The sequence below is a fragment of the Phymastichus coffea genome, unplaced genomic scaffold, assembly GCF_024137745.1.
Source record: "Phymastichus coffea isolate CEN01 unplaced genomic scaffold, Cenicafe_Pcof_1.1 PCOF00036, whole genome shotgun sequence".
In the NCBI taxonomy this organism is placed as follows: Eukaryota; Metazoa; Arthropoda; class Insecta; order Hymenoptera; family Eulophidae; genus Phymastichus; species Phymastichus coffea.
Window position 1 is genome coordinate 1,918,678 of NW_026706847.1, and position 27,077 is coordinate 1,945,754.

At 43.2% G+C, this 27,077-nt stretch overlaps 2 protein-coding genes across 3 annotated transcripts; one reads left to right on the forward strand and one right to left on the reverse strand.

Moving 5' to 3' along the window:
• The first annotated feature begins 513 nt into the window (after window positions 1–513).
• LOC131663517 (neuronal PAS domain-containing protein 4) lies at window positions 514–11,472 on the forward strand. Its single transcript, XM_058933970.1, has 12 exons — window positions 514–551; window positions 1,083–1,264; window positions 4,990–5,048; window positions 5,527–5,616; window positions 6,268–6,507; window positions 6,917–7,101; window positions 7,201–7,307; window positions 7,369–7,522; window positions 8,142–8,541; window positions 9,026–9,277; window positions 9,736–10,146; window positions 10,407–11,472. The coding sequence occupies exons 1-12, from the start codon at window positions 541–543 to the stop codon at window positions 10,833–10,835; spliced, it is 2,520 nt and encodes an 839-aa protein (XP_058789953.1). The 5' UTR covers window positions 514–540; the 3' UTR covers window positions 10,836–11,472.
• Window positions 11,473–11,632: 160 nt separating this feature from the next.
• Window positions 11,633–27,073, reverse strand: LOC131663649 (muscarinic acetylcholine receptor DM1). Of its 2 annotated transcripts, none has more exons than XM_058934160.1 (5): window positions 26,476–27,073; window positions 25,917–26,196; window positions 24,554–24,680; window positions 23,578–23,922; window positions 11,633–20,203 (listed from the first exon to the last, which is right to left on the reverse strand). In XM_058934160.1, the coding sequence occupies exons 1-5, from the start codon at window positions 26,945–26,947 to the stop codon at window positions 19,511–19,513; spliced, it is 1,917 nt and encodes a 638-aa protein (XP_058790143.1). In that variant the 5' UTR covers window positions 26,948–27,073; the 3' UTR covers window positions 11,633–19,510. The 2 variants fall into 2 exon arrangements, with proteins under 2 accessions (XP_058790143.1, XP_058790142.1); XM_058934159.1 differs by having other exon boundaries at window positions 25,881–26,196.
• Between the last annotated feature and the right edge of the window lie 4 nt (window positions 27,074–27,077).

The following is a 27,077-nucleotide window of genomic DNA, read 5'->3' on the forward strand; positions in this document are numbered from 1 at the left end:
TCGTCGGGGGGTGGTAATTAGCGCTGGCGCGTAATCCGAGCTAAGCGCCCGGCGCGCATGCAAATGCGCCAAGCTCGGTAAGAGAAATAGCGCAAGCCGCGAGAAAGGGTATACACCGTGGCTCTGTATGTGTGTGTGTGTGTGTGTGTGTGTGTGTGGAGGGGAGCGCGCGGAGCGTCTAGGCAAAGTTAAAGCGAGCAAAAGCAAAGCGGCAGCGGCGGCAGCGGCCAGCGAAGGAAGGAACGAGCCAAGACTCGGTAGAGAGAGAGAAAGAGAGAGAGGAGGGGGAGGAGTTGTACGCTGCGAAGGAGTAGCCGAGCTTGGTCTCTCTCTTCTCTTACCACGTGTTCAGTGTAGTAGCGCGTTATGACCCGGATGTTAGATTGCAGCGGCCGGAGTTTCGCGGGAACCTGCGAGCCGGATGTACCGAGCGAGCTCGGCCTACTGCAGCAGCTCGCAGCAGCCCACGACTAATGTCCAGCCTAGCTGACAAACACCACCGGCCGAAGGCTGACCACTCAATAAGCAGGTCGGCCAAATATGTTCAATCGGTAAGGATCCAACCAAAAACCAGCCCCCCCCCCTCGAGCGCGCGCGCCGCTGTGCTTGCGTCTTCTTCTCGCCTCACCCGACTGCCTTCTCGTCTGCGCTCCCGAGCTTTTCCGCCACTTTTCGCTTGTGCTATCGCTGGTTTTTCGTCGATTTTCTTTTTTACTTTTTTCAATTCGGTTTTATAGTCCAGTTGATTCACGTTAAAAATCACTCGCCTTGGAAAAACACGCCTGACAAAGCTTTTGACGAATCGAGCTGTCTCAACCACATTTCATTTTGTGTGCAAAATTCATTGATTTCGAAGCAAAATATATATCACTCGGGAATCAAGCGCAAAGGTGAGCGAAACTCGAGAAAAAGTTAAGACGTTTGCAGGCGAGAACGTGCCGTAAAAAAGTTAAGTTAAGGGGCTGGATCAGCCGGGTGATGTAAAAAAAATGGAAAAGTTATCGTCGAGTTGTGCGTCCGTGTTTGTTGTTGCTGTTTCTGTGCGCGTGTGCTAACGAAAAAATTGGGTGTGATCTTTGAAGGATAGATGCGAGCAAATCCACGAAAGGTGCGAGCAAATTGCGAAGGGACCTGATAAACGCGGAGATCGCCAACTTGCGAGACCTCCTGCCGCTTCCACCCTCGACACGACAGCGGCTCTCTCAACTACAACTCATGGCTCTTGTTTGTGTCTTTCTCAGGAAGGCAAATTACTTCCAGCACGGTGAGTTTATTTCACTCGTATTTGACGAGAAACCTTTTCAACACTCTCGATCTATTCTTGAACGGGGCGCGTTGTATAAACAATAAGTTTCTAGTGTTTGCGCAATCGTCGATGATGGGATATTTTCCTGTCAATAATTAAGTTGCTGCACTGTAAGCTTGGTTCCCGTTATTCTTTTCTGTTATTTTTATTTTTCTTAATAAAATTTCTTTATCTTTACCATCTTAAAATTTTTTCTACGTTTAATTAATGGAAAATTTTTTTACACATTTTGCTTGATAATTAGTCATAAGGAGATGACAAAGTCAGATTTTCGTATAATGTTTGTTCGTAGGAATATGAGTTCATGTACGTTTTATTAATATATGTAACTTTGCTTGATAAATTTCCATAAATCTGTATTCAGGACGAGGAATATTGTAAGGTATAGGTGGCAAACTTTATTTCAAGTTGATTTGTCGGATAAAAAAAATGTATATAGTTATTTTTCAAGACGTTTATGAAAAAGCTTTTTTTGGATGTTTTTAATTTTTCATCAGTTTTTTTTCCATGATAACATATTTTGATGAGTAATCAAATATACCATCTCATCTTTCCCGAGAAATCATAACACCACAGCAGCTAGCAGTGTTTTTTTTTCTTTAAATTTGAAATATCCACAATTTAAATGATTAATTTATTGAAGTGAATCTGACAAGCTTAAAAAATATTGTGTAATTAAACAAATATTAGAAGTAAATACAGGCCATATTTGTCTGCATAAAGTTATTTTCAAGCTATGAATGCCTTCAACTGTAAATTCAGTGATTTAACTAATAATCTATTTTTTTCGAAAACAGACTAGCATCACAGCTTTGACTCAATGACAATAATAAATTCAATCTCGTCCGAATTCTGGTGGCATCGGTAAATAAGCCAAAGGGCCTGAAAAAAGGCCTTTCCCGCAAAATTGATCGATTCAATTAAGATAATGAACGAGCGTTATAAATCTTTTGCGCAAAATGAATGGCTCGCGAAAATATTCAGCAGAGTGGTTGCTGCTTAAGCGAAGCTGTAAAGTCTTTGTAATGGGCTAAGCACAGTTAAGTGAGTTTTCGCGGCCTATTCAAGCAATGCCTAACTCTCTCTCTCTCTCTCTCTCTCTCTCTCTCTCTCTCTCTCTCTCTCTCTCTCGCTAGTTTCTCAATTCTCTTCTTAATTCTTCGAGAAGTTCAAGCTGGCCTATTTATCAATGTCTTCTTTTGTTAGCCGCCTGATCTATAACTTGTGGCAAAGTATATAGCGCGCACACGTAGTTTCAATCAGCGCACGGTCCCAACGTACGCGACTTGTTAATCGCACAAAAGGGAGGTGGATGATCGCGGCGCGCGGCGTTCGCGATATTTTCAGCGGTGAGAATAAATAATCGAATAAAAGGCGAAATCGCGAAGCGCTGGCAGGATGGCTCCAGCGCCGTGCGTGATAAGCCTTTGTACGGGGAAAAAGGATCGTTTTGCCCGTTTTCTCGCGTCGGCGGCGGCGGTGGTGTTGCCGGGGCGCCTGCGCGCCGTAATTATCAACGTTAATCATAGTGTTTATTGGCATGGAAGCCTCGCGCGCGCCATCGCCACGGTTAACAGCGCGATTGCCTGCAATTAACGAAAGCATGACGCAAGCGGGCGCGCGATGTAACGCCAAGTAAAGGCGAGATGTAGCTATAAAATGCGAACGCCTATTTAGCCTATGCAAACACGTGTAGGGCACGGGCAGCCCGCGCGCGAGTCGCCGCCACGGCCGTCCTGGCGGAATGACCTCTCGCGAGCTCTCTCATCCTCCTGCCTGCATGCGCCGGACCATTTTCACACGCTCCTCCCCCTCTTGCCATTTATCATACCTCTTAAAAATAAATACCATTCTGCCTACTTCGCCATATTTTTTCTTTTTTTTTTTTTTTTCTTTTATTTTCCGCGCTTTCTTCGTTCCTTCGCCGAATCAGGATTAACGAGCGTTGCCTTACGAACGACAATGAAAGCTCGGCGCGCCTCGTCCCTCGTCCCAACTTGCCTCTAATTAATTTATCGGCCCTCATTTCAATCGCGCACGCTCTATGCATTTTTTAACGATCGACTTGAAAGCCGCTTTCATTGCCCGTGCAATCAAGCGTCATGCCGAATCTTCCTTTTACTCGATTTTCGCGATAAAGGAAACACTAAAATTGATTGCCCCGCGGAGTCTCGAGAAAGATTCGCGGCAGACGAGAACCGTTCGTTCGAATATAACCGAAAACAAAACGAAATCGCCACATAACCGCGGACAATATTCCCTCTCTGGAAAGAATAAAAAGGAAAATGAGCATCGGCGACACATTGATTCACGAAGATCCTTGCGCATATAAATGTAGACCGGCGGTCGGAGTGCATCTGAGGAGAAAGAGAGTTGCATGTGTGTACGTGCGCTCTGGCTGCCACTACTTAGGAGGTCATTGTTTATAAGCTCGATGAGGTACAGAAAAGCGTCCGCGCGGCGCAGAGGACGAAAAAAGGAATCTCTCGCAGAGCGAGATAAAAGGCATAAGCTACGAGAGAGAGAGAGAGAGAGAGAGAGAGAGTGTGCCTCTCTAAGGAAGGTAAGACGTAAGAAGAAGAAAAAGCGAGGTAGAGACAGAGAGAGAGAGAGAGAGAGAGAGAGGAGAAGTTGGTACACACACACACACACACATATATATATATAACATACACATTTATATATACATATATATGTGTATATATATAGTGTACTTGCGGCGGTCGCGAGAGAACGAGGGAGGCAAAAGTTAACCGCTCTAAGCGCGAGTTCCGGGTGATCCGCTGACCTCTCGGCCTCTGCAACAACACTCTCACGCTCCTGTAACCCATACTCCCCTCGTGTATATGCGAGAGAGAGAGAGAGAGAGAGAGAGAGAAACTGCCTACCTTCTCGCCCCCCACTATCCGCTCGCCAGTGTATATTCTGTGTGTGCATGTGCATACCCACGACGCTATCTCCCATAATACACCCGCGCTCTTTTATGTATCCTGCTCCTTATACCGCTCCGCTGCTGCGGCTGCACAGCGCCAACGTGCCCAGCATTCTTTATAGACCTATGTGTGTGTATGATATGTGCGATTGTCTGCGTGTCCGGCGCCTATCCGACGTTTCTGATACCCCAAATGCAATTTCTTTTGCTTCGGGAAGACCATGTATTTTTTCTTTTTTTCCGCAACGATGGTTGTTTAATTTTATTGTTGAAATTACGTGGCTCGAGCGAGCGATAGGCAAGATGCGTGAATGGTCATTAGATCGGATTTCGGAGTTTATAATTTTTTTTTTTTCGACAGTTTATGGAGTTTCGTTACATACGGGCAAGTGATGATTACGTTGCGGTGCGTTCGATTTAAGGGATGCGCGATTGAAAAAAAAAATAAATAAATTGGGATTCACTTAAATGTGAGTTAAGTGTAAAATTTAAGACACGAGTGTTGCAATTTGGAGCGGCTCTTAGGTTTCAAATCAATTTTATGGAATTATTTTTTAATATTATATATTTGGAGAAGATGCGATAGATGGACATTTATAATTTTAATCTCTCCTGGAATTTTATCGATTATACAATGTATATTTTGTTGATCAATTAATATTCGATTCTTTGTTCAAACTAAATGCTAATTATTGTAACGTGTGTTGATGCAGATTGAAAAAATTGTCTTTCTTCAATTTTTTTCTTTCAGTATTAAAAAAAGACCAAGAATCCGCAAGCATGCCAACGCCAAACATTGGATTTTCAAAGGTACGGTAAACCCACTTTACGAAAATATTGCGACAGCTTTTTCGAGCAATAAATTTTAAAAGTTCCATTTTAAAAGCCACTTTATCTGTGAAGTAAAGTAAATGTGGAGCAAATTTCTTTCCACTAAGTTGGAGAAAAAGTAACTTTAGTTTTCATATAAAAATTGAAAATTAGACGCGAGAAATAACGACACTATTTTCTTCACGCTGGTCTATATCGAAGGTCTCTCAGAAATCGTATCTCCGCGACGATAGCAGGTAGAAGAAAATTTTCAGTGAGTACGTTTTTGCATGATAACGATAACCGTTACGAGACTCCTTTCTCGTTCTCCTATGTTTCTTTTATCGCGACAGTAAATTTTAATCGACATTGGCACGGAAATTCTCTCTGGCAAACGTCGATTCTCCTTCTTTGTATTTTTTGTCATACACTGTATATTTTTTCTAAAGAGAAACGTATAACAGATACTCTCTTGCAGGCCATGTCCGGCTTCATTATGATGATGACTCAACAAGGCAAGCTGCTGTATATATCGGAAAATGCTGCCGAATACTTGGGTCACTCGATGGTAACGACAGTTTTCATCTGCTATCCCCTGATATATACATATATACTATATTTTCTTGCTGTCCACCACGAACGATACGCAAGTTTACGAAACGTTTGAACAAATAGGCTTCTTATTTTTTTGTCGCGCGTATAATAATTTACAAGACTACCGGGATGGAGGCACTTAAGTGCTGGGGAGAAAAACGCTTTAGCACACGGAATTAATTACAGGAACGAGATTTTTAGTCGTAAAATGAACCCCTCCCCCCCCCTCGAGAGAGAGAGAGAGAGAGAGAGAGAGAGAGAGAGAAAGAGAGAGAGAGAGAGAGAGAGAGAGAGAATTTGTGCGCTGGCAGAGTAGTGGGGCAATCCGCGCGACCCTCTCAGGTGTTTATTATTTTTAATTACTTGATTAAATTTGCCTCTCAACGGCGTGCTTAACGTAACCGCCCGACGAGTAATCATAACACTTGTCGCGATATTTTCACAATAAAAATGCAAGCGATTACAGCGCGATCTGCGACTCTTTGTGCGCTTACGTAAAGCGCCGTTTGTATATTGCCTCTTCATAAAAAGTATCAATGCAATTCCGCGAGAGCGACGACGAAACGTCAGGAGTCGGGCAATCCAAGCAGGCAATTGAACAACAGACAAAACACGACTGTCGCAGGAAGACCTCTTGATCCACGGAGACAGTGTTTACGACGTGGTCGACAAACAAGACCACATGGTCATTCAGAATCAGCTGGCTAGAAGCTCGGGCGGACCGGGCAGCGGCGTCGAAGCGGCGGCAGTGGGCAACAACGGAGCTCCGGGGACGGCGACGCTGCCCAACGACCGGAGATTATTTCTGTGCCGCATAAACGTGTCGCGCAACTCGCGCAGGCAGCTGCGCTTCGGAGATCAAAAGGTACATGATCGCGCGGCGGCTTGTCTTCCCACGATTAGCCATGCCGGCGCGCCGTGTGCGCCGTGCACGCGCGGCGCCGCCGCCACGTACACACGCCTATCGATTGATCCGACCGATCTTTTAATTTGTCGCTGCACGCTCGCCGAACGTATGCCGAGCAGCCACGCGCGCTCCACGGGCCGAGGGGCACTCGTTGCACGACGAGTACGTTGACCTCCTCGTGCGCGATTCGCCATCTCTCGTTCGCCGCAGCTCGGCGCGGTCTTTTGTCTCGGTCTGCGCGCGGCTCATGAGCGAAAATCATTTCCGCCGCGTCGAGGAGACAAGTCGAGCCAAGTCGAGCCGAGTCGAGCGCGACGCCTCGGGTACCGGCAGTCATTGCCGAGTGAATGCCGATCGAATGATCCAGGTGGTGCTGGTCGAGGGCCGCTACTTGCCGTTCGCGTTGCAGAGCAACCGCAGCGAGTCGGTCTTCTTGGCGTCGTGCACGCCGGTGGTGCTGCCCGAAACGCGCGAGAGCGTCGTGCAGGGCGCGACCAACATATTCACGACCATCCACTCGATGGACATGAAATACCTCCACATCGACAAAACGTAAGTGTGCCGTCTGTCTCTGCCCGCGTCGTGCGCGTCACTCGTATCAATCTGCCCTTTGTAACGATCTCGATGCATCCACTTGAAATGAACGTTCAGAGCCGAAAGTCACATGGAATACAGTCGCTCGGAGCTCGTCGGCGTCTCCTGGTATAATCTCCTGCATTGGGACAGCATTCGCACGGCATATTGCAAGCACCAAACTGGTAGGTATATCGCACCGGCGTGTCAACGCCAAGCCTGTTTCAAACGTTCGTTTTTCCTCAGTTATACAATCCGATCAAGAGCGCTCGAGTACAGCGTTACTGAGGATACAGAGTCGCTCCGGCAGGTGGTTCTGGGTCCACTGCGTCCTACAAGTCAAAGACACCTCCGAAGAATGCCAGCATCCGATTATTGTTTGTACCAATCAAGTATTAAGGTAAAGATATATCCATTTCGCATTTTAGCTCTGGCAAAGACAAACTTTGCAGGCGTTTTGAGAATTGAGCTATCAATTTTTTTATGCCTCTATGCGAAGAGCCATTACGTTCTTCCCGCGCGTGTATATTGATAACGGTTTACGGCCTCGAGTTCAGTTCCTCTTTACTGCTTGAAAAATCGGTAAAACAAATATGGACGCGATTCGGCCGAGGTGGAAGCCTATTTGGTTTCCAACTCGAACGACATGAATTTCTATCGTTTTCTCCGTCATTCATGACTTTAGGACTGCTTTAGTGGTATTGCTTTTCATGTACTTTCTATCGATTGAATAGCTATTCGGTTCGCCACTATTGATTAAAAAGCCACGCTTTAATTGAAGCGGCTGAAAATTAATCTATAAAATTTATAAGCGATAAAATTTCTGAACCGAAGAATGCACTCGGTCGAACGAAGACGAGAGTCCGCGATTCGATGACTACTGAACGATTAGTCTCCAACGTGGTGAAACTTGGACCGGCGGAGGTCCCTTTTTCGCACAGGACGAGGGAGACGATAAAGCGACGCGACTCGTCCTAATGACAAACTGTGCGTGGTTTTGCATATGCCGACGACGACAGCGAGAGAGAGGCCGAGATATTGCGCGCAAGTTCCTGGCTGTATCAGTATTCGTCGCAGAGCAAGTTCACGTACGGCGTGTGCCCGCAACTGCAGGCGGCGGCGGGGGGTACTACGGCGACGACAGCAACTACTGCTAATAACACGACGGCGTCGGCCGTGGCGCCGATAGCAGCGCAGCCGAGCCTCGGCTACGGGCCCGAAGTCGTCGATTACAATGGGCGACCGGCGGCCACGGCGGCCGCTCTCCTGGCTATCCCGTACGGCTTACCGCCGACCGAGCTTGACATCGCGACTTATCAGGCTTCGTCCTCCTCGCATGTCGCCGTCGTCGATGACAACGCTCAGCTGGGACATTGGCCCAAGGACAGGACGACGCTCGTTAAGCAGGAACCTACCGAGGTTTGTAATATACGTGCTGGAATGCCCTTTGTTCGGATCCTTGCCTCCCCTTAGCCATTTTTAGAGAGCGTCAGCGCGGAGAAAGTACCTTTTTACTCTTACCAAACTTGTCGCAGCCGTTCGTCAGTCGCGGAGCACCTTCTTGTAGACCGTAGACATTTCCGTTCGCGTACTAGTTCTTTTCATTGCAACGAAATCGCAAACGAGCAAACCAACATCTCTCGCTTTACGCCCGGCATAGAAAAATGAGAAAGACCGAGAGAGGAGGGGACAGTGGGTTTACTGCCAGTCAGAGTGCTCGCGTGCGCCGCGCCAGTGGCGAGATAATTAGAGTCGAATATCAAATTATCGCGATGAGACGCCTAACTCGCTTAGTTGGTATCCATCAAAGTGCGCGGCAGAGGCACGAGATAGAGGACGCTGCATAAGCGAATCAGCATAAATTTCAAGGCCGGAATTGGGTTATCGGTTTTGCGCGTTGCAGGTTTACGGCGACTCCAGCATACAGCAGCAGCAGCAGCCCTTGTCATCCCGAACTTACCATCACGCGGGACAGGGGGCGACGGCGCCAGCGGATAATACAGCCGAGCCCGTCGATATGTCCATCAACAACACTGCTACCGAGCAGCAGCAGCAGCAGCAGCAGCAGCAGCTGGACGATAGACACAGCGTTCCTCATTGCCACAATCAAGCAGCCGCCGAGTTCTGTCCTTGTAACAAGCCATACGTAACGATGGTACGATGTCCGATATCGTTTGTGCTTTTTCGCTTTTACCTCGTCACAGTTCCTTTCCCCTGGAACTTCCTTTATTTGTACTGTTCTTTTCGTCGACACTGATTGCGAGCAATGAATTTCTTCATCGATTATCTACTCACTACAAAGATACGTAAATCTCCGAGGCATATAAAAATGGTTTTAACATTCTACGGGTAGTGAAAGGTATTTCATTATCGACTTCGTACGTAAAATTATCCTAATTTCAATGTGAATTGCTTTCATTTGACCATTACTTGGCAATTACGTTTTATGGATTCGACATAACCGTGAATAATTTTTGAATGGATTATTTACATCCATGGCTATAGTTACTCAAAAGATTACAGTATCACAATGATACTGAAACTGAAAAACGATAAAATATTTTGGATGAGAAAAATATGAGAAAGCAACATTGACAAAGCGATGTGATGCAGGTGCAGCGCAACAATAAAAGTCCGAGCCGGCCAATGTCGTCGTCGAACCTGACGTACCTGCGTGCCAGTAACAAGACAATAAGCCAGTACCTAGCGCCAAATCAATCGCCGCAACAATCGCCAACGCAACCACAGCCATTGCAGCAGCTGTCACCGGGTATGGCACCGAGTCCTGATCACAATGGCACACCCAAGTACAACATCGTCGATTTGGATAAGCTCGGTCATCCGAACGACCAGCACCACATTGACGTCTACGGGCCGACTTACTCGCAAAAGCGGCAACTGCTCTTGCTGCATCAGACCAAAGTGCAAGCGCCGCTGCCGCCAGCGCCTGGTCTCGAGCCCCATCCGTGCATTACCGACCCGTCGCACCATCACCATCACCATCATCTTGCCCTCCATCACACGGTACGTTGGTTGCTTTGTTCGCTAATCAGCTTGGCGAGAAATTTTCGCGCGGCTGATTTCTCGCCTACGTTTCTCGAGAAAGTAAAGTTTGGAGCGGACGGACCGTCGCGCGTGTAATTAGAAAAGCTCGCGGAATCAGTCGCCTCTATCCGGATTCCGTCCTGACAAAAGCGCACGGGGGAGGGGCGGGGGCACCCTTTCGGCAACTTTTCCCGATAGAGCTCGCAGACTTCTCACAAGTTCGCTCTCGACGTGCACAGTACGGCTACGAGGTCGGCCAGGACCAATGGTCGAGTCCGACGGCGTCCGCTTCGCCCACGACGACGGTCGTACTACCTCAGCAACAGCACCAACCAGCGCAGCTCTGGCCGGACTGTGGACTGCAGCGAGTGCCGGATGTGGTACACCAAGAACTGAGTCCGTACATCACCACGCCGACGACGCCGGTCGACACGCCCGACGACTCGTCCACGGATTATCATACGCCCGAGACCCCGGTATCGGTCTTCAATTTCGACTGGCCGGTCGAGCAGCATGTGCCAAATCTTCGCGTTTTGTCGTTTCGTACGCCTGGTTACGTCGACACCAGACGACCGAGCTTTCAAGAGGTGCAACCTATCACCTTGCAGCTACCCAGGAAAAAGAACTTACATACTGAGTCGACTGGCCACCGGGATTACGCTAAATGATATTTTAAATGTGCCTTATTACCTTTCTATTATCTCCTTGATTCTTCTTTCTAGTTCCTTTCTCTGTAATACTTACTTTTGTGTAGATTAATATTTTGTTTTTTTCGAATGAGAAAGGCAATTTTATTTCTTTCGAAAGCCAGTAGTTCGTGTCAATATTAGCGTAACTATCGCCCAAATCAATGTACGTGGTACTTAGTTTCTTCAACTTTTTTCTTATACTAGTGTGATATTTGTTGTAGAGCGATGGAAGAAACTGTAGTAAAGTGTATGATAAGGACTTTTTAGCCAAGTAATCTTGACTTTTCACTGTACAAGTCTGATTCTGTTGTTTTCGATGGCTATTTCGACTTTGACTGTACAAAAAAAATATTCAAGAACGCTTGATGAAATGGATAATATCAAAAGCTACGAATAGTCATTGGAAACATCAACTATACATTAATCCTACTGTAATGTACGTAAATAGTTGCCAATCTAAACGAATAAGAATCTTAACAATAGAAAAGAAAAGTGTGATTATAAAAATAGATCTTAGCACCTTTTTTTTCAATGCGTAAGTGAATTTTGCTAAAAAAGGGTGTCATAGTAATAAATATCGTGTCATAATGTTATAAGAAGGCAAAAGATACTTTCCTTTTTGCATCTTCAAATGCCAGAAAAAAACTTCTATTTTTTATATATAATAGAAAAAAACTAAGTGTGTTTCATTGAGAATAGATACCATTAGCTGTAGAGGAATGATTTTGATTTGGAGGTGTAAATAATACAAATTCTAATTATAAAAACCGCCTTAGTGCAATGATTATTTTTTTAGAGAGATATTTTAAGATCGACTATGTTTACATTGGAGAATGTTCATTCTTATCGAACGACAAGGTAGTATTTCTGTAAACGATTGTTCCTAGTACAATTTAAAGTTGGCGCTATATAAAAATGTAGTTTATAAGCTTCAGCTTCAAAAGCATGAAACTTGAACAGAATGAAGTACAAAACTCTCAAATGTAAATATAATCTGAGTGTCATTTTAAAAATGCAATTTTTTTCGAATTAAATATCGTGCAAATGGCAATAATAGTTCATAAATTATTGTGTGTGTTTTTTTATTAATTATAACATTTTTTTATCAGTTCAAAATTATTATTATTATTATATTAAAAGGAAACAGATCTTGTGTTTAAGGCCAAATTTATATTGATACATTTATTGTACGTAAAACTTGTGAACGTCGATGTCTTTTAAATAAGCTTGCTTTCTTCCTGTTTCTCTCCTTTTCTTGGTGTGTGTGTAAGTGTGCGTATATATATATGTATATATATATATATATATATAGTTTGTTAAATTTAAATTACTGGAAAAAAGTGCCTTGCGTCAATGTTTTTATCGAGCCACGTTCAATTCAATAGACTTGCGTCTTCTCTCTCGTTACAACGCTATATTATGCGCGCTATTCACCTTGAAACGTATTAATAACTTTTTTTTCTAGACCAAAGTCAAGTTGTATACGCGTGCTATTACGTACGTATGCGAGCATAATATGTGCCTGCACACATGGAGCACGAAAGGGAGACGCATTGTCTATATTATATTATGTTGCAAGATAAAAGCTTTCATGTGCTTTTGAAGCGTTCGAAGTAACTTTCCCTTTTTTTTTCGATTTTTTGCTCGGTTGATAATGTTTTCGATTTCGTCCACGCGCAACTTGACTCGATAAAAAGATCGTCGACGACAGAAAGGATTCTTCATTTCGAATTTCTTTTGTCTTATCACTTTCGAGTCATCGGCCAAAATGAATCGTCGCTTTTTGTATATGTCGCAAGTCGGATAAGAGAACTAAAATGATGCCACTTAAATTTTATTACTTTATTCTCTGTTCCACAGCTTTACCATTTGTTATTTTCATTATTAGTATGTTCTATTCAAGTCGAAATATGGCGCGTAACTTTTTTTATACATAATGTGCCTATAGATATAATTGTAACACGCTTATTCGAAATGTTTATTTCTCCTCACACAGAAGGTTATCCTTAATTCGTAAAATTAGATATTCTATTCGAAAAAACAACCGCACCGCAGTGTGATGTCTATTCATTGCATGTAACATGGAAATTTTTCGGTTTTTTTTTTAAATTGTTTTTTGCGCGCGCACAAACTTTAATATTAGTAGTCGAGAAAAACTTATTAAAAAAATGAAATCGAGTACAAGTGACTTTCTCAATTGCCGTCCATTTAAAATACCAATTAATGTACTTCGGATGCGATCACGTAGTGTTCGCGCACGCGCAAACTTTATAAATTTACAAAGATTCTCTTGTTCTCTTATCGGATTTATACAAAATGCGTACAAGCCACTCCATTCGCTATTTTTGGCCAAACGTCTCAACGGCGAATCAATACATACAAATTAAAAACACTATCAAGCCATATTTATCGCAATAGAAAATACTGTTAATAGTGAAAAAATAAAATTATTCTTCCACAATTATAGCAATCGTCCTCTTTTCGCACGAATCCTCCCGACTCATAATAAATATATCAGCTTTGCAAAATGTCACAAATGTATTGCGCGCTCTCGGCAACGACGACAACAACGACGACCACGACGACGACAAAGTAAGGAAAATAACGAACTCTCTCACCATATTCGAAGAAGCACATCTGTATATTGTAATATAAACTTAATGGTATTACGGTATTACAAATACAACGCTCGACAAAAATCTCGCTGACTTTCAGTGCCAGACAGTACGTACTCTACATATACATAGCTGTAACAGAGCGAATTAGCCGCGAAGACCTCTTTGTCATATCCAATGTTTTCTTCCTGTTCTTTTTTCTTTTTTTTTTTCTGAGGGGGGGGGGGAGTTTCAAGTAAGAGAAACTGCACCGCGCATATACGTACAGATCCCTCGTTATTGCGGGGAAATAAAAGTGCACCCACGCCCCAGACCAACGAAATAAATAAAAGGAAAAAAGCGCGACGAGATGGAAAAAAGAGAGCAGTAATGAGCAAGACTTTTTTTTATTCCGAATCCTTTGGTTAATATTTTTATTATTTTTTAATTTAATTTTTTTTTTGTTTCAATGACTTTTCTCTCCTATTTGTTATTTTTTTTGTAGATACGCTTCTCTTTCCCGTATTACAATATTACTATTAACTGTAATTTGTTTTGTTTTCTCGGTAAAAACGCTTCTCTCTCGTGTATAAATAGTACGACTTATGACTTGTTTTTTTTTTGTTAAATTTATTTTGTTTCTGCTATATAAATTGTTTTACATTTATATTTATGTTTCTGACAGATATCGCAAAACGAGCGATGTTACAATACATAATTCCAACGTCCGAGTAATAGTACGACGGAACAGTAGTTCTCTCTTGTTGACATTGCCCGCGCGGATTGTTTCGTTTTTACCTTAATTAATGGTGTGTCTCCATGTCGAGTCCTGCTTCACACACAGACACAGAATAGATTCTCTCTTTTGCTATGTTAACACCGAGCTCGCTCTTTTTTCTTACGAAAGCTGGGACAGATAAAAAAAGAATTCGACCAATCTATGTTTTTTTTTTCTCTCTTGTTGGTTTGCGTTAACTTCATCTTCTTTATTTCTTTCTCCTTTTTTGACCTTAGTAAAACGCTCGCTGTCTGTAAATAATTCTACTTATCACACTACACATTCATTGCTCGTCGTCACTTTAACTTGGCGAAACCTTGAAATTCTTCCTCGTTAAGTTTCTCGCCGGTAATATAAATCACGTATATAAACATAGATTGCGAGTACATCGGTATTTTATACAATTGATTTTTTTGCTTGGTTGTTGGTTTGCTTTTCACAATAATTAAGTAATTAATTGTATTAATGTTAATACTACTATTTGTTAATTTAAATCTTGATCGTACAGTATTTGTTTTATGAAATTCTCGACTCGCATCTTTATATCGAAAAATTGTTATCGCACGCGATAGATTTCTTTTTTTTCAAATACAGTATCATATTCATATACGTGTGCGTGGTTTTACAAGCGGCGCTTACGTGTACGACGACTTGTCAGCAGAGCTTACGCTCGGGAAAGTTCAAGTTGCACAAAACAGCACATCGATTGACTGTCTCTTTTAAGACATAAATTGTTCTTTTTGTAATATGTAAATAACACCTTTACGAATCTATTTTGTTTTAATGAAGATAGGTGTATATCTATATTATTGAGTGGCGCAAAGTGAGCATATAGAAGAAATTTTTTCGACCCAATGGCGATCGAGAAATTTTCTAATGTGCTTGTATTTATTTATCATATATTTATATTTTTACACATTTATATTTCACGTTAAATTGTTTTTGTGAAATATCGATTCGTTGTGATCTATGCAATAGGAACGCAAGGATGTTTATCTATATATTATTTAAAATCACATTGAGTATCGTTTTCGATTACCGAAATTCCCAATCAACGACTATAAATTTTTTTTTCAATAATGTATTAATAGTTTACATTATACACTTAGATGATGTGGCTCTTTATTTACGTACGATGCAAACTAGGTCGATGAAGTGTAAGGTAAAAAATTTTTGGTGATTATATTTTTGCAAGCTCGCTCGTCGTCGTACACGCGCGTATTCACGACGAAAAAATAACTTTACGCCCTTCTTGACAAGGAAACTCGATTTTCTGGACTAGCTGTCTTCGTGTTTATGTTTTTTTTTTATTTTTTATTTTTTATTTTTTTCATTTGCAAACGTACGTGACAGTGTGTGTGAGTGTAGCTGCTTTTCGTAATTGTGAACATGTACTTTTTAAAAATGGAAGTTTTTATCGAAGATTAGTGGAAATTTAGTAGAGCACACCAATATTTAGTAACGGACTATAGTGAGTGATACTGTTTTGCTCGAGAGAAATCATAGTTTTTTGTCATCGATATGATTGCACACGGCTCAGTTATTATTTTTTCTTTTTTGCATTAGTATCTTTTTGTCAAGTGAGTTCACTATTTTCAGTTGTTTTGTTCTTTTTTGATAGCTTAAAAGGAACACTTTAAAAGGTATAAAAGTTGAAAAAATTATTTCACTTGAAAAGGTATATATATCTTATGAGTAAAGTACACACTGATTTTAAAAAATTGTCAAAGTCGTAAAAAAATCTGTCGTCTATAGTAGAATTTAACGTTCGAGAACGTTTCCTCTTTTTTTGTTTCTCTAATAATATAAAAGAGCATGATATACCCATTTTTGTTATTATAATTATTATTATTATTGATATTTTGCAAATACTCCCCGTACGTATATCTTTTTTTACCTTTTCGAAAATTAGAAATAATCAACAAACACGTCGGAAACTAACCGATGAAATATTGTCTACAGCTTCGTTATATTCGGATAGAAATTTGCTCAGTACGCCAAAAGAATTTTACTTCGTTTACCCCTTCATCTTACGTGCGACTGAATTTTCGCGCGTTGTAATGCCTCAATTGTGCATTATACATTTTCAAAGTGTGTCGCATGATAATATTTACGGTTATCTATTCGGTGGAACAACATTTTGCTAAACTATTTGGAAACGATCTTGTCGCTTATAACGTACACATATATAATATAATTTAGTTATTTTCTTTTTATACGTCAGTTGTCGTTCATGCCTATGCCTTTTTCAAATTGGCATTTTTATGCACTGAATGAAAAAATGTATTGATAGTTCGAAAATTCATCGACGTCCGTGGCATTCAAATCGGAATGCGAATTCAATGTATTATCACGCGAGTAGAATTCAATTTATCATTTGTCGAACGGCAATCAACCGATTTGTAATTAAATACTTTAACAATAAAATACGAGATTGTCGATGATAAGATTGATTGCGAGAATGAGAAGAAAAATAAACCAGTAAAAATTGAAGAGGCCATGCGAGAACTCAAAACTTTCGATTATCAAAAGATTTTTCTGCCCAGCGAAAATGTTATACTCTAGGTTATTAAACAACGCGCGTACGCTTTCACACACGGTTAATACAACGTGTAAACGTTCAGAGATGTAAATACCGTTCGTATTTTCATTAGAATTATATCGCGATACCTTCAATAAGAAATATAATTGTTACATTAAGTTAAACCCGTTTTTTGTGTACCGACATGTTTATCATTTTATCCTCTCTACCACATGTCCTCCTGCCTATCGTTAAAGCATCGCTTTGGCACGTTTAATTAGAATGTTATATGTAACTATATTTATGTAGCTTTTTCGGTGAACATGCATCATCGATCGGGTGTTCATTTTTTTATTTTGAGCTTCAGTGTTAAGGTTTAATTATTATTATATCTCTTCATTATCTACGCACACAGATACGTAAAATTTGATGAGCTACATTTGCACCGCGTTAAATTTTAACTGTCCAGTTTCAACAGGAATTAACATTCAGATATATATTTCTATCTATATATCGATATCGCCCGTCGGGTCTATGTGTTTCTTTTTTGTCCGTAAAAAGTGGTCGTCGTTCTGCTCTAGCGCTTCAAAATTTGTTTGCTTCGTCTCTCGCCATTATCGACGATAAATTGATTAAAGCCATGTACGCTGCTGATACATCGCACCGTCGCTATCTCGCGCACGCTTGTACTTGTAAAACGAAAATCACCTCGTCGACTTACCCGACTTAAGTGTAATGTATAAACCGGTCGCGTTTCTTTATGTGCCGTGATTTGATTATTCAACCTGCTGTGGCTGCGCCGCTAATTGCGCGTCTCTCGATTCCTTCCTTCTCGGTTGCGTTGCGAAAGTGTGCGCGTGCGATTGATTTTTCGTAGAAAAAGGAAAACAAGGAATAGGAAACGCATGCGTTTTGGAATATTACGCGTCGCCTCTTTGAATTGCAAATTCCCTAACTTCGTCTTCTCGTCCGGGATTGTTTTTTTTTTTTGCCTTCTCTTTGGCATACTCTTACACTTTTTCGCATGCTTAAGTATATGTATACTCGCGCCGAGCATTGCGTCGCTCACACACATATGTATATTCATATATATTTATAATATTTATATCCTTTATATTCAAATATGCATTATAGGAATTTTACTCGCTTGTTGCGCCTGCCATGCTGCCACCGAAGTTCCGTTTCATTTTTCTTTCGTTTTTTTTTTGTGCGATTATCATTTCCGCTTTGGCGAGCGTTCTTACTTTATCTCGAACTAGTTCATCTCACTTTATGTTCCTTGCGAGATAACACGCAAACTGTACCGCACGTTAACGGTAATTTTTACGCAAAAAAAAATAAACTCCATTTTACGGTCCGTCGAATGTTGTTGCTAAAGAACATCGCGATTTGTTGTGCATTAAATTTGCCCAATGGAACTTTCGGAGAATAACCGAAGAAAACTATAAAACTTTCAAGAAATTCTATTTTTATTCCGCCGAATCGCTTGAAAATCAATAGCTCGTACGTGCAGCAGCATGCCATAGCGTTATCTCGTCAAGTATTATACTTTGATGGACAAAAACAAGTGGCACATTGGATTATAATAATCTAACAACAATGAGTAAAAAAATTGTTCGTTCGTTTCTGTTATAATTTGCATATCGTATACCGAATCTCAACATCGATTAGTTTTCTTTATTTCGGAATAACAAAGGCTTTGTGTTTCATATTTTTTTGTTGGTTTTCTGAAAAATGTCTTCGATCTTTTTAAAAAATACTCCGATCAGATTTGTACTATGTTACAAAATGGTTTGTCTTTTTAGCCAACGATTCGCCAAAAGCGCGCTCGCGCGAAAGAGGAGACGGCGTATCCTCAAATCAAATGCTTTACCGGTAATACTAACCATCGCAAAGACCACTGTCAGCTTGGTCTAATGAATGCTTTTAAGCGCGGCGACACAGAACGTTGCAAGAAAGGATGTTCCTGGTCGGCGAAGGAAAAAAAACCGATACCCTTTTCGGATGAAAACGTCGTTAGTTCAGCTCGAGAACAGCACGCAAGTGGGCAATCGTCGAGAGACTCCACTTTGCGAGAGGTAATCGAATGCATATCGAAAAGTGGCCTGCCCCACCCTCGTCTCGTACAAAAGAGACGCGGTGTAAAAAAAAAATTCACTCACGTTAACGAAGCAGGCATTGTTTCAGCGATGACAAAAGAAAAATATAGCCGTCCAACGACTCTGGTTTGTCGAGACGAGAGAGAGAGAGAGAGTCGTAAAGCTAAAGCCCGTTTAACGACGATAGAGGTTCGATTGGCCGAAAGGAAGGGAAGCCCGGGCAGGCGGGCGGTTGGAAGAAATCGTCGACGAGCTTTCACGAACAGTAGACGTCAAGCCTCTCTCTTTCTCGGCGGAAAGTTATCTCGTTATCAAAAGCGCGTACAGCCAGCCAGTGTAAAGGCCCTCTGTGCTTTCTCGTTCCCTTTCCCAAACTCAATGGACTCGACAGTTTTTTCGCCCTATTGTCGACGAGCCGATCTCTGATAATACTGTTCGCGTAGCAGCAACAGCAACAATAATAATACTTAGTCCACTCTCGGGATACGCAAGGTCGTACAGTCGCGCATGGTCGCGCACTCGAAGACAGACCGAGGGGGCAGAGATAGCGTTGAGAGAGAGAGGCGAGCGCGGTAAATGGAAGAGGCAGACGACTGCCAACCTGGTCACACCGCACCGCGACGATCGTCGGAATAATCCTTAAGCGACTGGCACGCGAAAGCTCAGTAGCCACGATTGACGCCAGTCCTGTTCCTGCTGTGCCACTTGCACTTGAGTATGCGCACGTAGGTCCGCCTGAACGTGGCGTTGCACAGCGCGTAACATACCGGATTGACGGTGCTGTTGATGTAGCACAAGTAGTAGAAGAAGTCCCAGAGCTCCTGCGGTATACAGCCGGTGCAGGTGGTCAGCGGCTTCAGTAGCACGAGGATGTTGTAGGGCGTCCAGGTGATGATGAAGGCAGCGAGGATGGCCGACAGGGTTTTCGCCGCCTTCTTGTCGGCCTTTTTCTCCTGCGACTTTTTCTTCTTCTTGGCCGGCGCCTGCCTACTGCCGCCGCCACCGCCGACGCCGCCGCCGCTGCCGCCGCCGCCGCTGCCGCCGGCCGAGCCCTTGCCGACGGCAGCCTTACCCACGTTCTTCGCGCTCAGCGGAATTCGCACGTCGTGTTGCGTCATTTGCGACGGGCGTCTCGCCAACGCTTTGCTCGTCGTCGTCGACGTGTCGTCGAAGCTCGCCAGCGATATGATTTCCGGCCCGACCAACTCGCGACGAGCCGGATGAAAGCTAATCGTCGCCTCTGGCGGGTACATCTTGATGCTTGGCTGCTCGTATCTGTCCAGAATTTGGCTGTCCCTGCTTGTGCGTGATGTCGTTGGCGGTGGTCCTGGTAGCCTTATCAATATCGTGTACACCTGGGGACATTGCGCAAGCAAGCAAATAAATGTTAGTTACATTCATTTTTTGCCGAGTCGTGCGTGAATCACCGAGTCGATTTCTACACTTTCGTTTCGATTGCTGTACACGCTTCTATGAATAACCAACTCACAGAACGGTATTGGTATACGTGTATATGCTTATAACATCATTCCATTATTCTTTCAGACACATTTCAATGGGTATTCCGTTTTGCGATGTGTGAGAGGGTTAATCAACTTTATCGAATAGCTAGGATCTTTTTCAATTTTTAATCCTCGCAGTCAGCTTGTAGTTAACTGGGTTTCCGTTAAAATAATATACAACTTTTACCTCGTAAAAAAAAGTAATGTTTAAAGTATTTGTAAAAAAATTATATGTGTCGACGTTAAACAGATATATAGAAATTGCAGAAAACGATATAAAATTGACGTTTCTAGAAATTGTTGAAATCGAATTTAAAAATTAGATAAGCATTGAAATTTGTTGTTTCAGTTACAGCTTTCAAAATTTTTCGCCATTATTTGCAATGAGTAACAATGCTCCAGGCCTTATTTTCGTTGCCAGGGTCGATCCGAGATTTTGCGCAACATTGGCGTGGCATAAATTTTTATGTTCGCCCTTGCTCTTCTCCTTTCTTTTCCCTTATGTCTCTGATTTTCCCGCGAGACGCATAAATGCCTGCTGCTTCTTTTAAATCATTTTTTCTGAGCTTTAAGTGATATAAGCGTCCCCGCGTGTACGGATATAGACATAACCTGCACGCGCTCCACTTTCATGCGGGCAAAATAAAAACTTTCAAGCATTCCCCGGTGAATTGATCCTTCTCTTACATCGAGAGCTCCGGTGACGCCGCGCTGCAGCTGTCGTTTTTCAAAAAAAACTAATTTGGCTGTTCCGCGTTATGTTTATCGGTTCGCGCAGCGCGCGCACAAGTTACAATATGCAAAATTGATACAGTATAGATAATGAATGCACGCTGGCGATGTCTCCCTCTGTCTTTCGCTTGATTATCATGCAGCGCGTGTAATCAGCCTTTCGCGAGTTAATCAATATAATTGTGTTTGCCCATGGGCACGTAAAATTTCCTACCCTCCATTGCTGTGGCGCGCGTGCGCGGGCAGCCAGCTTCTCTCCTACAGCTTGCCCACCGAGTTCATTGAGATCGTAGAAATATGTTGTTATCGGTGCACTTCCCCCTTATCCGAGCTAATACGTTTAGCCTTTTGTACTGTAATCTCGTTATCCAGCAACCACCACATCGGTGTCGCCTTTCGCACCGCAATTTTCAATTGAAACAAATTTTATTTGTCCTTCGTTAAAGCAAAAATGAAGAAGACGAAAAAAAGGCCTCGGCGTTGCCCAGGCCAATACGACTGTGTGCTTGTGTACGGCCAAAAACAGGAACCGGGGCAGCGATATCAAGCGCAAACCCAGTTTCACATAGAGAAAAACCAGCGGCACGTGAACGCCATATAATTGAATCGAATTGATTTCTATACAGCAGTAGTCAGCCCACCACGCGAGCTGTCAGCGCTCGTTCGAACGGAGCGAAACGACGAGCACGGCGGATATTTCAAAGCTCTCGCTTCTTTGCAGCAGTGGCGGCACAACGAAAGAGAAGTAGCAGAACACGAGGCGAATGATAAAAAAAAAATACCTGTCGATTGCCCGCGCGCAGGGAGAGCCACGGGAAATTTGGTGGCGCGCCAAGCTTCGCGCAGCCGGCCACGTTGAAATCGCATAGAGTTGTCATAGTCCGTCTTATACGTCAATGCCGCCACGCGCGGCTATCGACGATTCAACGCGATTGTCGCACCGAATCCACTCGCACTCCGATGACACGATTGCCGCGCCCGAGTATTCGCTGCCGTTACGCCGTTGCCTTTTGTATTTTTATTTTTTTTTTAATTTTTCTTTGCGCTCCGCGCGTTGCAATCGCCAAAGCTTTCACGATCGGCTTTTGCCTTGACGTTTCGTCTTGAAAGCTTCATTTTTCTGCCAACTAGTGGGTTTTCTATTTCCGAAGCTTCTTTTTTCTCTTTTCTTTTTCGAACACAACAGTGCAACTGCGTGATTGATATTACACAGTTAGATATTCACAGTTCGATGGTTACGTGACCACGAGCGTACGAATGGATTTAACGTACTGTCATTATCCAAGCGAGTTAGAATTTTGCGAAACAGTGGCGGGAAACTCTGAAATTGAGCATGTGCAGTAACTCTACGAGTATACTTCAGGAGGATAATATCGAGTTACTTGAAGCATTCTACGTACGAAAGTGCACGTCTAAGAACGAACTGTGAATGGAAGTCGGAAAGTATAGAACCCTACCACCGGAACTAAGTGCGCTAAAGAGAAAGTAAGGAGTACTCGCGATTGGAAAGCCCGGAAATAAGGAATACCGCTAAGACCAGAAGTACACGAGCAAAAGCGTATATATATGACGGATAGTGCCATTACTAACCCGGAAGCAAGGGGCATTACGATCGAAACTAGAAACGGCGCGAAACGTCCGAAAGAAGGATAACCACGGTATCGCCCATCCCATTTAACGAGCTTTTCAATATAAAACGCCTCGGACAAAAAATACTGCAGTTTCGCGTAAAATGCGCCGGGTATTCGTTGCATTCTCCCGCAGCATGTATGCAATGTCAAACGGCAGCAATGACGTGTAAGCTTCGCGCGACAATTCTCCGACACTTCGAAAGACAAAATGAGAATTAAGCGTAGCTTTGGAAAGCTCGTTTACTCAAGCGTTACGTTTTATTTTAAGCTAGACCGAGATTTTTTAAAAGATTTCAATTGTCTCGAATTGAAAATAAATAAAGTGGCACCGCTGCATACTAAGTAAAATATACTACGTAGCTCGACAACAAGTTCGACTTTTTCTCTTGTCTGGCTACGGTTCTCGGAATACAAATACCGACAACTACTTCATTTTCTTGAAAAACTATTTTTTCCATTCTCAATGAGTTTCATCATGTAATAAAATGTCATTAACATGATCCAGAAAAATCAAATTCTTGTTGGGTAGCGATTGGCATATTCTAGTAATTGGAATACACAATCGCAGCTTGATTGATTGGAATATCCAAAAAATGTCAATATAATCGTTTTACCGTCCATAAAACAGTAGGTCGTAATGAAGTCATTGTATTATTGGACTTTCTTTAATATACCATAAGCTCGAGGAAATTCTATGAAAACGATCGGACAAATGTGATTTTACAGCGAACATTGGGGTGTTTTGGCTGAATGTGTGAAAAGGAAATAGAGTAGGGAACTCTGGTTTCTCTGTCGAAGCGTTCGTAGAGATGCCAACTGTCATGGATAAAAGAGAGAGAGAGTAAACAATAAGGACGGACTTACCGAGTCATTTGAAAAATTTTTGCTGGCAATCGTAGCGGCGCTAGTAGTGCCTGGAGTTCTGACGCTGCTGCCGGGTCTCGAGCTGAGGGCTTCGGAATCGGTCCTGTCGAGCGTGAGACTAGTCGACTGCGTCACACCAAAGTCCATCCTCGAGGTGACGCTCGCCACTGGCGTCTCTAGCGACACCGGTGTCAACGTTTCGTCGTAGGCTGGCCCCGTTCGACTGCTCTCCGGCCCCCCGACACCTTCATCGTTATCATCCTCATCGTCCTCGTCGTCGCGGCCGCTGTGCCACCACGCCACGCACCACATCTTCAACCACGTCCATGACAATGGTCTGTGCTTCTGCAAAGTTGTCCCGACTATCATCAGACTCCACAAGCCGATTGTATATATTTATTCATCGATTTATCCGTCGGACTCGCGCTATTCGTTATACCACATCATCGTCGTGGTTGGCTACAAATAGAATTATATCGGTAGACTAAGCCCGCGCGAAATCATTCACGGGATTACATCGCGTTAACTCGGTAATTTCATATTGACTCGTGTCAATCTCTACGATGTATAGGCATTGGGGACGACGAGGTAATTTAAGCCACTAATGACGAACTTTCTCATCTGTACATAGGCTTGAACGGCCTAATATCACTTCATCCAAAGTGAAAATGATATAACGAACGTCACGCTATTTTATTGGCGAACGTGCAATGAAATATTTTTGGAGAACATAACGGGTGCAGGTTACAGCAGCGAGGTCGAGTTCGACCCATTTACCAGTTTGGCTAGCATCGCGTAATAACTCGTTCTCTTATCCGTCGTCGGTGACACGAGGAAGGAGTGAGAGAAAAGAGCGCGAAGGAATGTCGTTTGCGATGATTGACGAAGGCCAGAGGCTATCCGTGAAGTAATAAAAGAAGACAAAGAAGAGGAGAATAATAATAACTGAGAGATAAAGAGAAAGAGAGATACATACCCTGTGCTGAGGATAATGCCTGTCGAGATAGGAAACCGCAATATGCGTGGAATTCACCTCATCTGCCGCACCCGTACTCGACTCGCTGCGCGGCCTCCTGCACTCCTCCATGTCCAGGGCTTCGTCGCTGTGCGCAGCAGCATGGAAGAAAAAACACAGCGCGCGCACAGAGACATTGCTCTGGATATTATTTTGCCGATTAAAAAGATCCCCTTGTCCCCCATGATTTTCCTCTCGCTTTCCTTTTGCTCTTTAATCGGCGCTCGCGTCTCTCTTTTCTTTTTTCGCTATGCGCGCTTCGACACCCCGCGAATATCGTGAAGCGCCGAAATTTTTTTTTCAGATATATCACTTCAACGCTTCCTTTCTCACTTTCCTTTTGCCTTTCGTCACATGAAAGTTCTCTTTGCCATGCTGCTCTCTCTCTCTCTCTCTCTCTCTCCCTCTTTTTCAGCTACTGTTTTATGTTCCTCTCACCGCCGTTATGTTCCAAAATACCATTACTCATGTATGGATTGAGATTTATAACGAATGTAAAGTGTAAATTTAGGTCAAACCCTTTATTTGAAGAAAGCGTTGCTACGGAATGCGCGTTTAGCATTTTAATTGGAATGCACAGTCTTATTTTTATTTTCGAATTCCGAGCAAATTGTTTTTCCAGTTTGAAATTATGCGAGAGAGACTTTGGATTATTTTGAATAATTACTGCTGTACAATATTCGCGAGCAGTGCTTTGTCATGCGATCTACGGTCACGTTTCACCTGTCAAATGAACTAACTGAGCCAATAAATGCGTTTCGGCTTTATCATAGCATTATTGTATTTTAAATGAACAAATAGCGTAATCTAGATATATTGAATGCATGCACAAATATCTGGCTAAATGAAATAACATAAAAGTTGAATATTAAATATCAAATCTTTATCTACCCACTTAAACATTTTTCTATCTACTATTATAATAAATACTATATCGATGAATTGTACTTGGAACTCGTTTATTTAATCATGAAAATTTATCTGTGGCTATTCAATCGATCTGAAAGAAAAAATGCCGAAAAAATAATGAGCTACACAACTTAGTCAAATATCTATTATAAAAATGCCTTACCACATGTAGGAATCGTTGTGTTAAATGAGACGAAAAAAATGCATAGGTTCGTAGGGAAGTCGATAAGGATGGTGAATTGGGAAAGGTTAGGAATGACGATGCACAAATTTACGGCAAATAAACAACGAGGCACACATCGACAAACAAACCAACAATCAAACGAGAAACAAAACGAGACGACGACGAGGATAAAATGATTGTCGAGTGGTGTCATACCAATAGAGGGAGGCTGGTCGGGGTACAGGCACCAACCTCGAGTTGCTACGTTTGCTCGCGTCCTGCTTGCCCGCCTGCAGGTTGGGCAGGTCCTTTTGTCGCTTCTCCGTCTCTTGCCAGATGCGCCAATACAATACCATCATGACGCTGACCGGCACGTAAAACGCGGCGATCGCAGTGCCGAACGTAATGTAATGATTGGTCTCGATGAATTGTATGTAGCACGCGAGCTCCGGCACCGTTCTCTTGCCCTCGAAGTAAGGCCAGGAGTAGATCCACGGCGGCCACAGTATCAGAGATATGCCCCATGCGCAACCTAGTCGAGCGAACGGATTTAGCGTCATCTTGTCGCTTGCGTTCCCATGGATTTCGAAGGATCGAAGTGCATCGAGCGTTCGCCGTGCCTTTGAATAATTGACGATGCTACAGTCGGAAAAGCCAACTAAGTGGAATCGACGGCGGATAATTGGATAATTGGAGAGCGGTAGCCAAATGACACGAATGAAAAGCGACTTGCGAGGCAGATCGACGCACGGTCGATGCTCGATCCACCGATCCACGAGAGGATTGAGTAGGAGCAAGCGGGGACTCTGACCGATCATGATGGCAGCCCTGGCGGTGGTCCTTTTGGCCCTGTAGGTGAGCGGCCTCGTCACCGAAAAGTATCTGTCGAAGCTGATGATGAGCAGGTTCAGCACGGAAGCATTACTGGCGAGATAGTCAAGGGCGAGCCAAGTGTCGCAAACGTGAGCCCCGAGCGGCCAGTAGCCTAGAACTGTGTAGACGGTGAAGAGCGGCATGGAGATGAGGCCGATGGCGAAGTCGGCCACAGCCAGACTGAAGAGGAAGTAGTTGGAGATGGTCTGCAGTTGCTTGTCGATCTTGAAGCTGACCATGACCATGATGTTGCCGAGGACGGTGACGATGCTGAGGCAGGCCGCGACGGTCGTTATGAGGACGATCTTCCAGAGGGGATACTGGTGGCCGAGCGGCTTCGTCACCGTCACATTGTCGAGCAGCAGGCTGTCGTTGAGCTCGAACAGCTGCGACGTCAAGTTGATGCTCATTTCCCTTGACGTTTTCTCTGCGGCAGCTCTTCCTCCTGCTCTCCTTCTCACTCCCCGCTTCACGCTACTCCTCTAGCTTTCTTCTATCGCTGCAGCCGATTATGCGACTTCGTTCCCTGCCTCGACCACC

Excerpts from the sequence above, each read along its gene's own strand:
- LOC131663517 (XM_058933970.1), top strand. Across the intron at positions 5,617-6,267 it reads AATACTTGGGTCACTCGATG|GAAGACCTCTTGATCCACGG; the intron begins GTAACGACAGTT and ends CGACTGTCGCAG. Across the intron at positions 7,102-7,200 it reads TACCTCCACATCGACAAAAC|AGCCGAAAGTCACATGGAAT; the intron begins GTAAGTGTGCCG and ends ATGAACGTTCAG.
- LOC131663649 (XM_058934159.1), bottom strand. The coding sequence starts at position 26,947 with ATGAGCATCAACTTGACGTCGCAGCTGTTCGAGCTCAACGACAGCCTG. Across the intron at positions 24,681-25,880 it reads CGACCAGCCTCCCTCTATTG|CGACGAAGCCCTGGACATGG; the intron begins GTATGACACCAC and ends TGCTGCGCACAG. Across the intron at positions 23,923-24,553 it reads GGCATTATCCTCAGCACAGG|AAGCACAGACCATTGTCATG; the intron begins GTATGTATCTCT and ends ACAACTTTGCAG.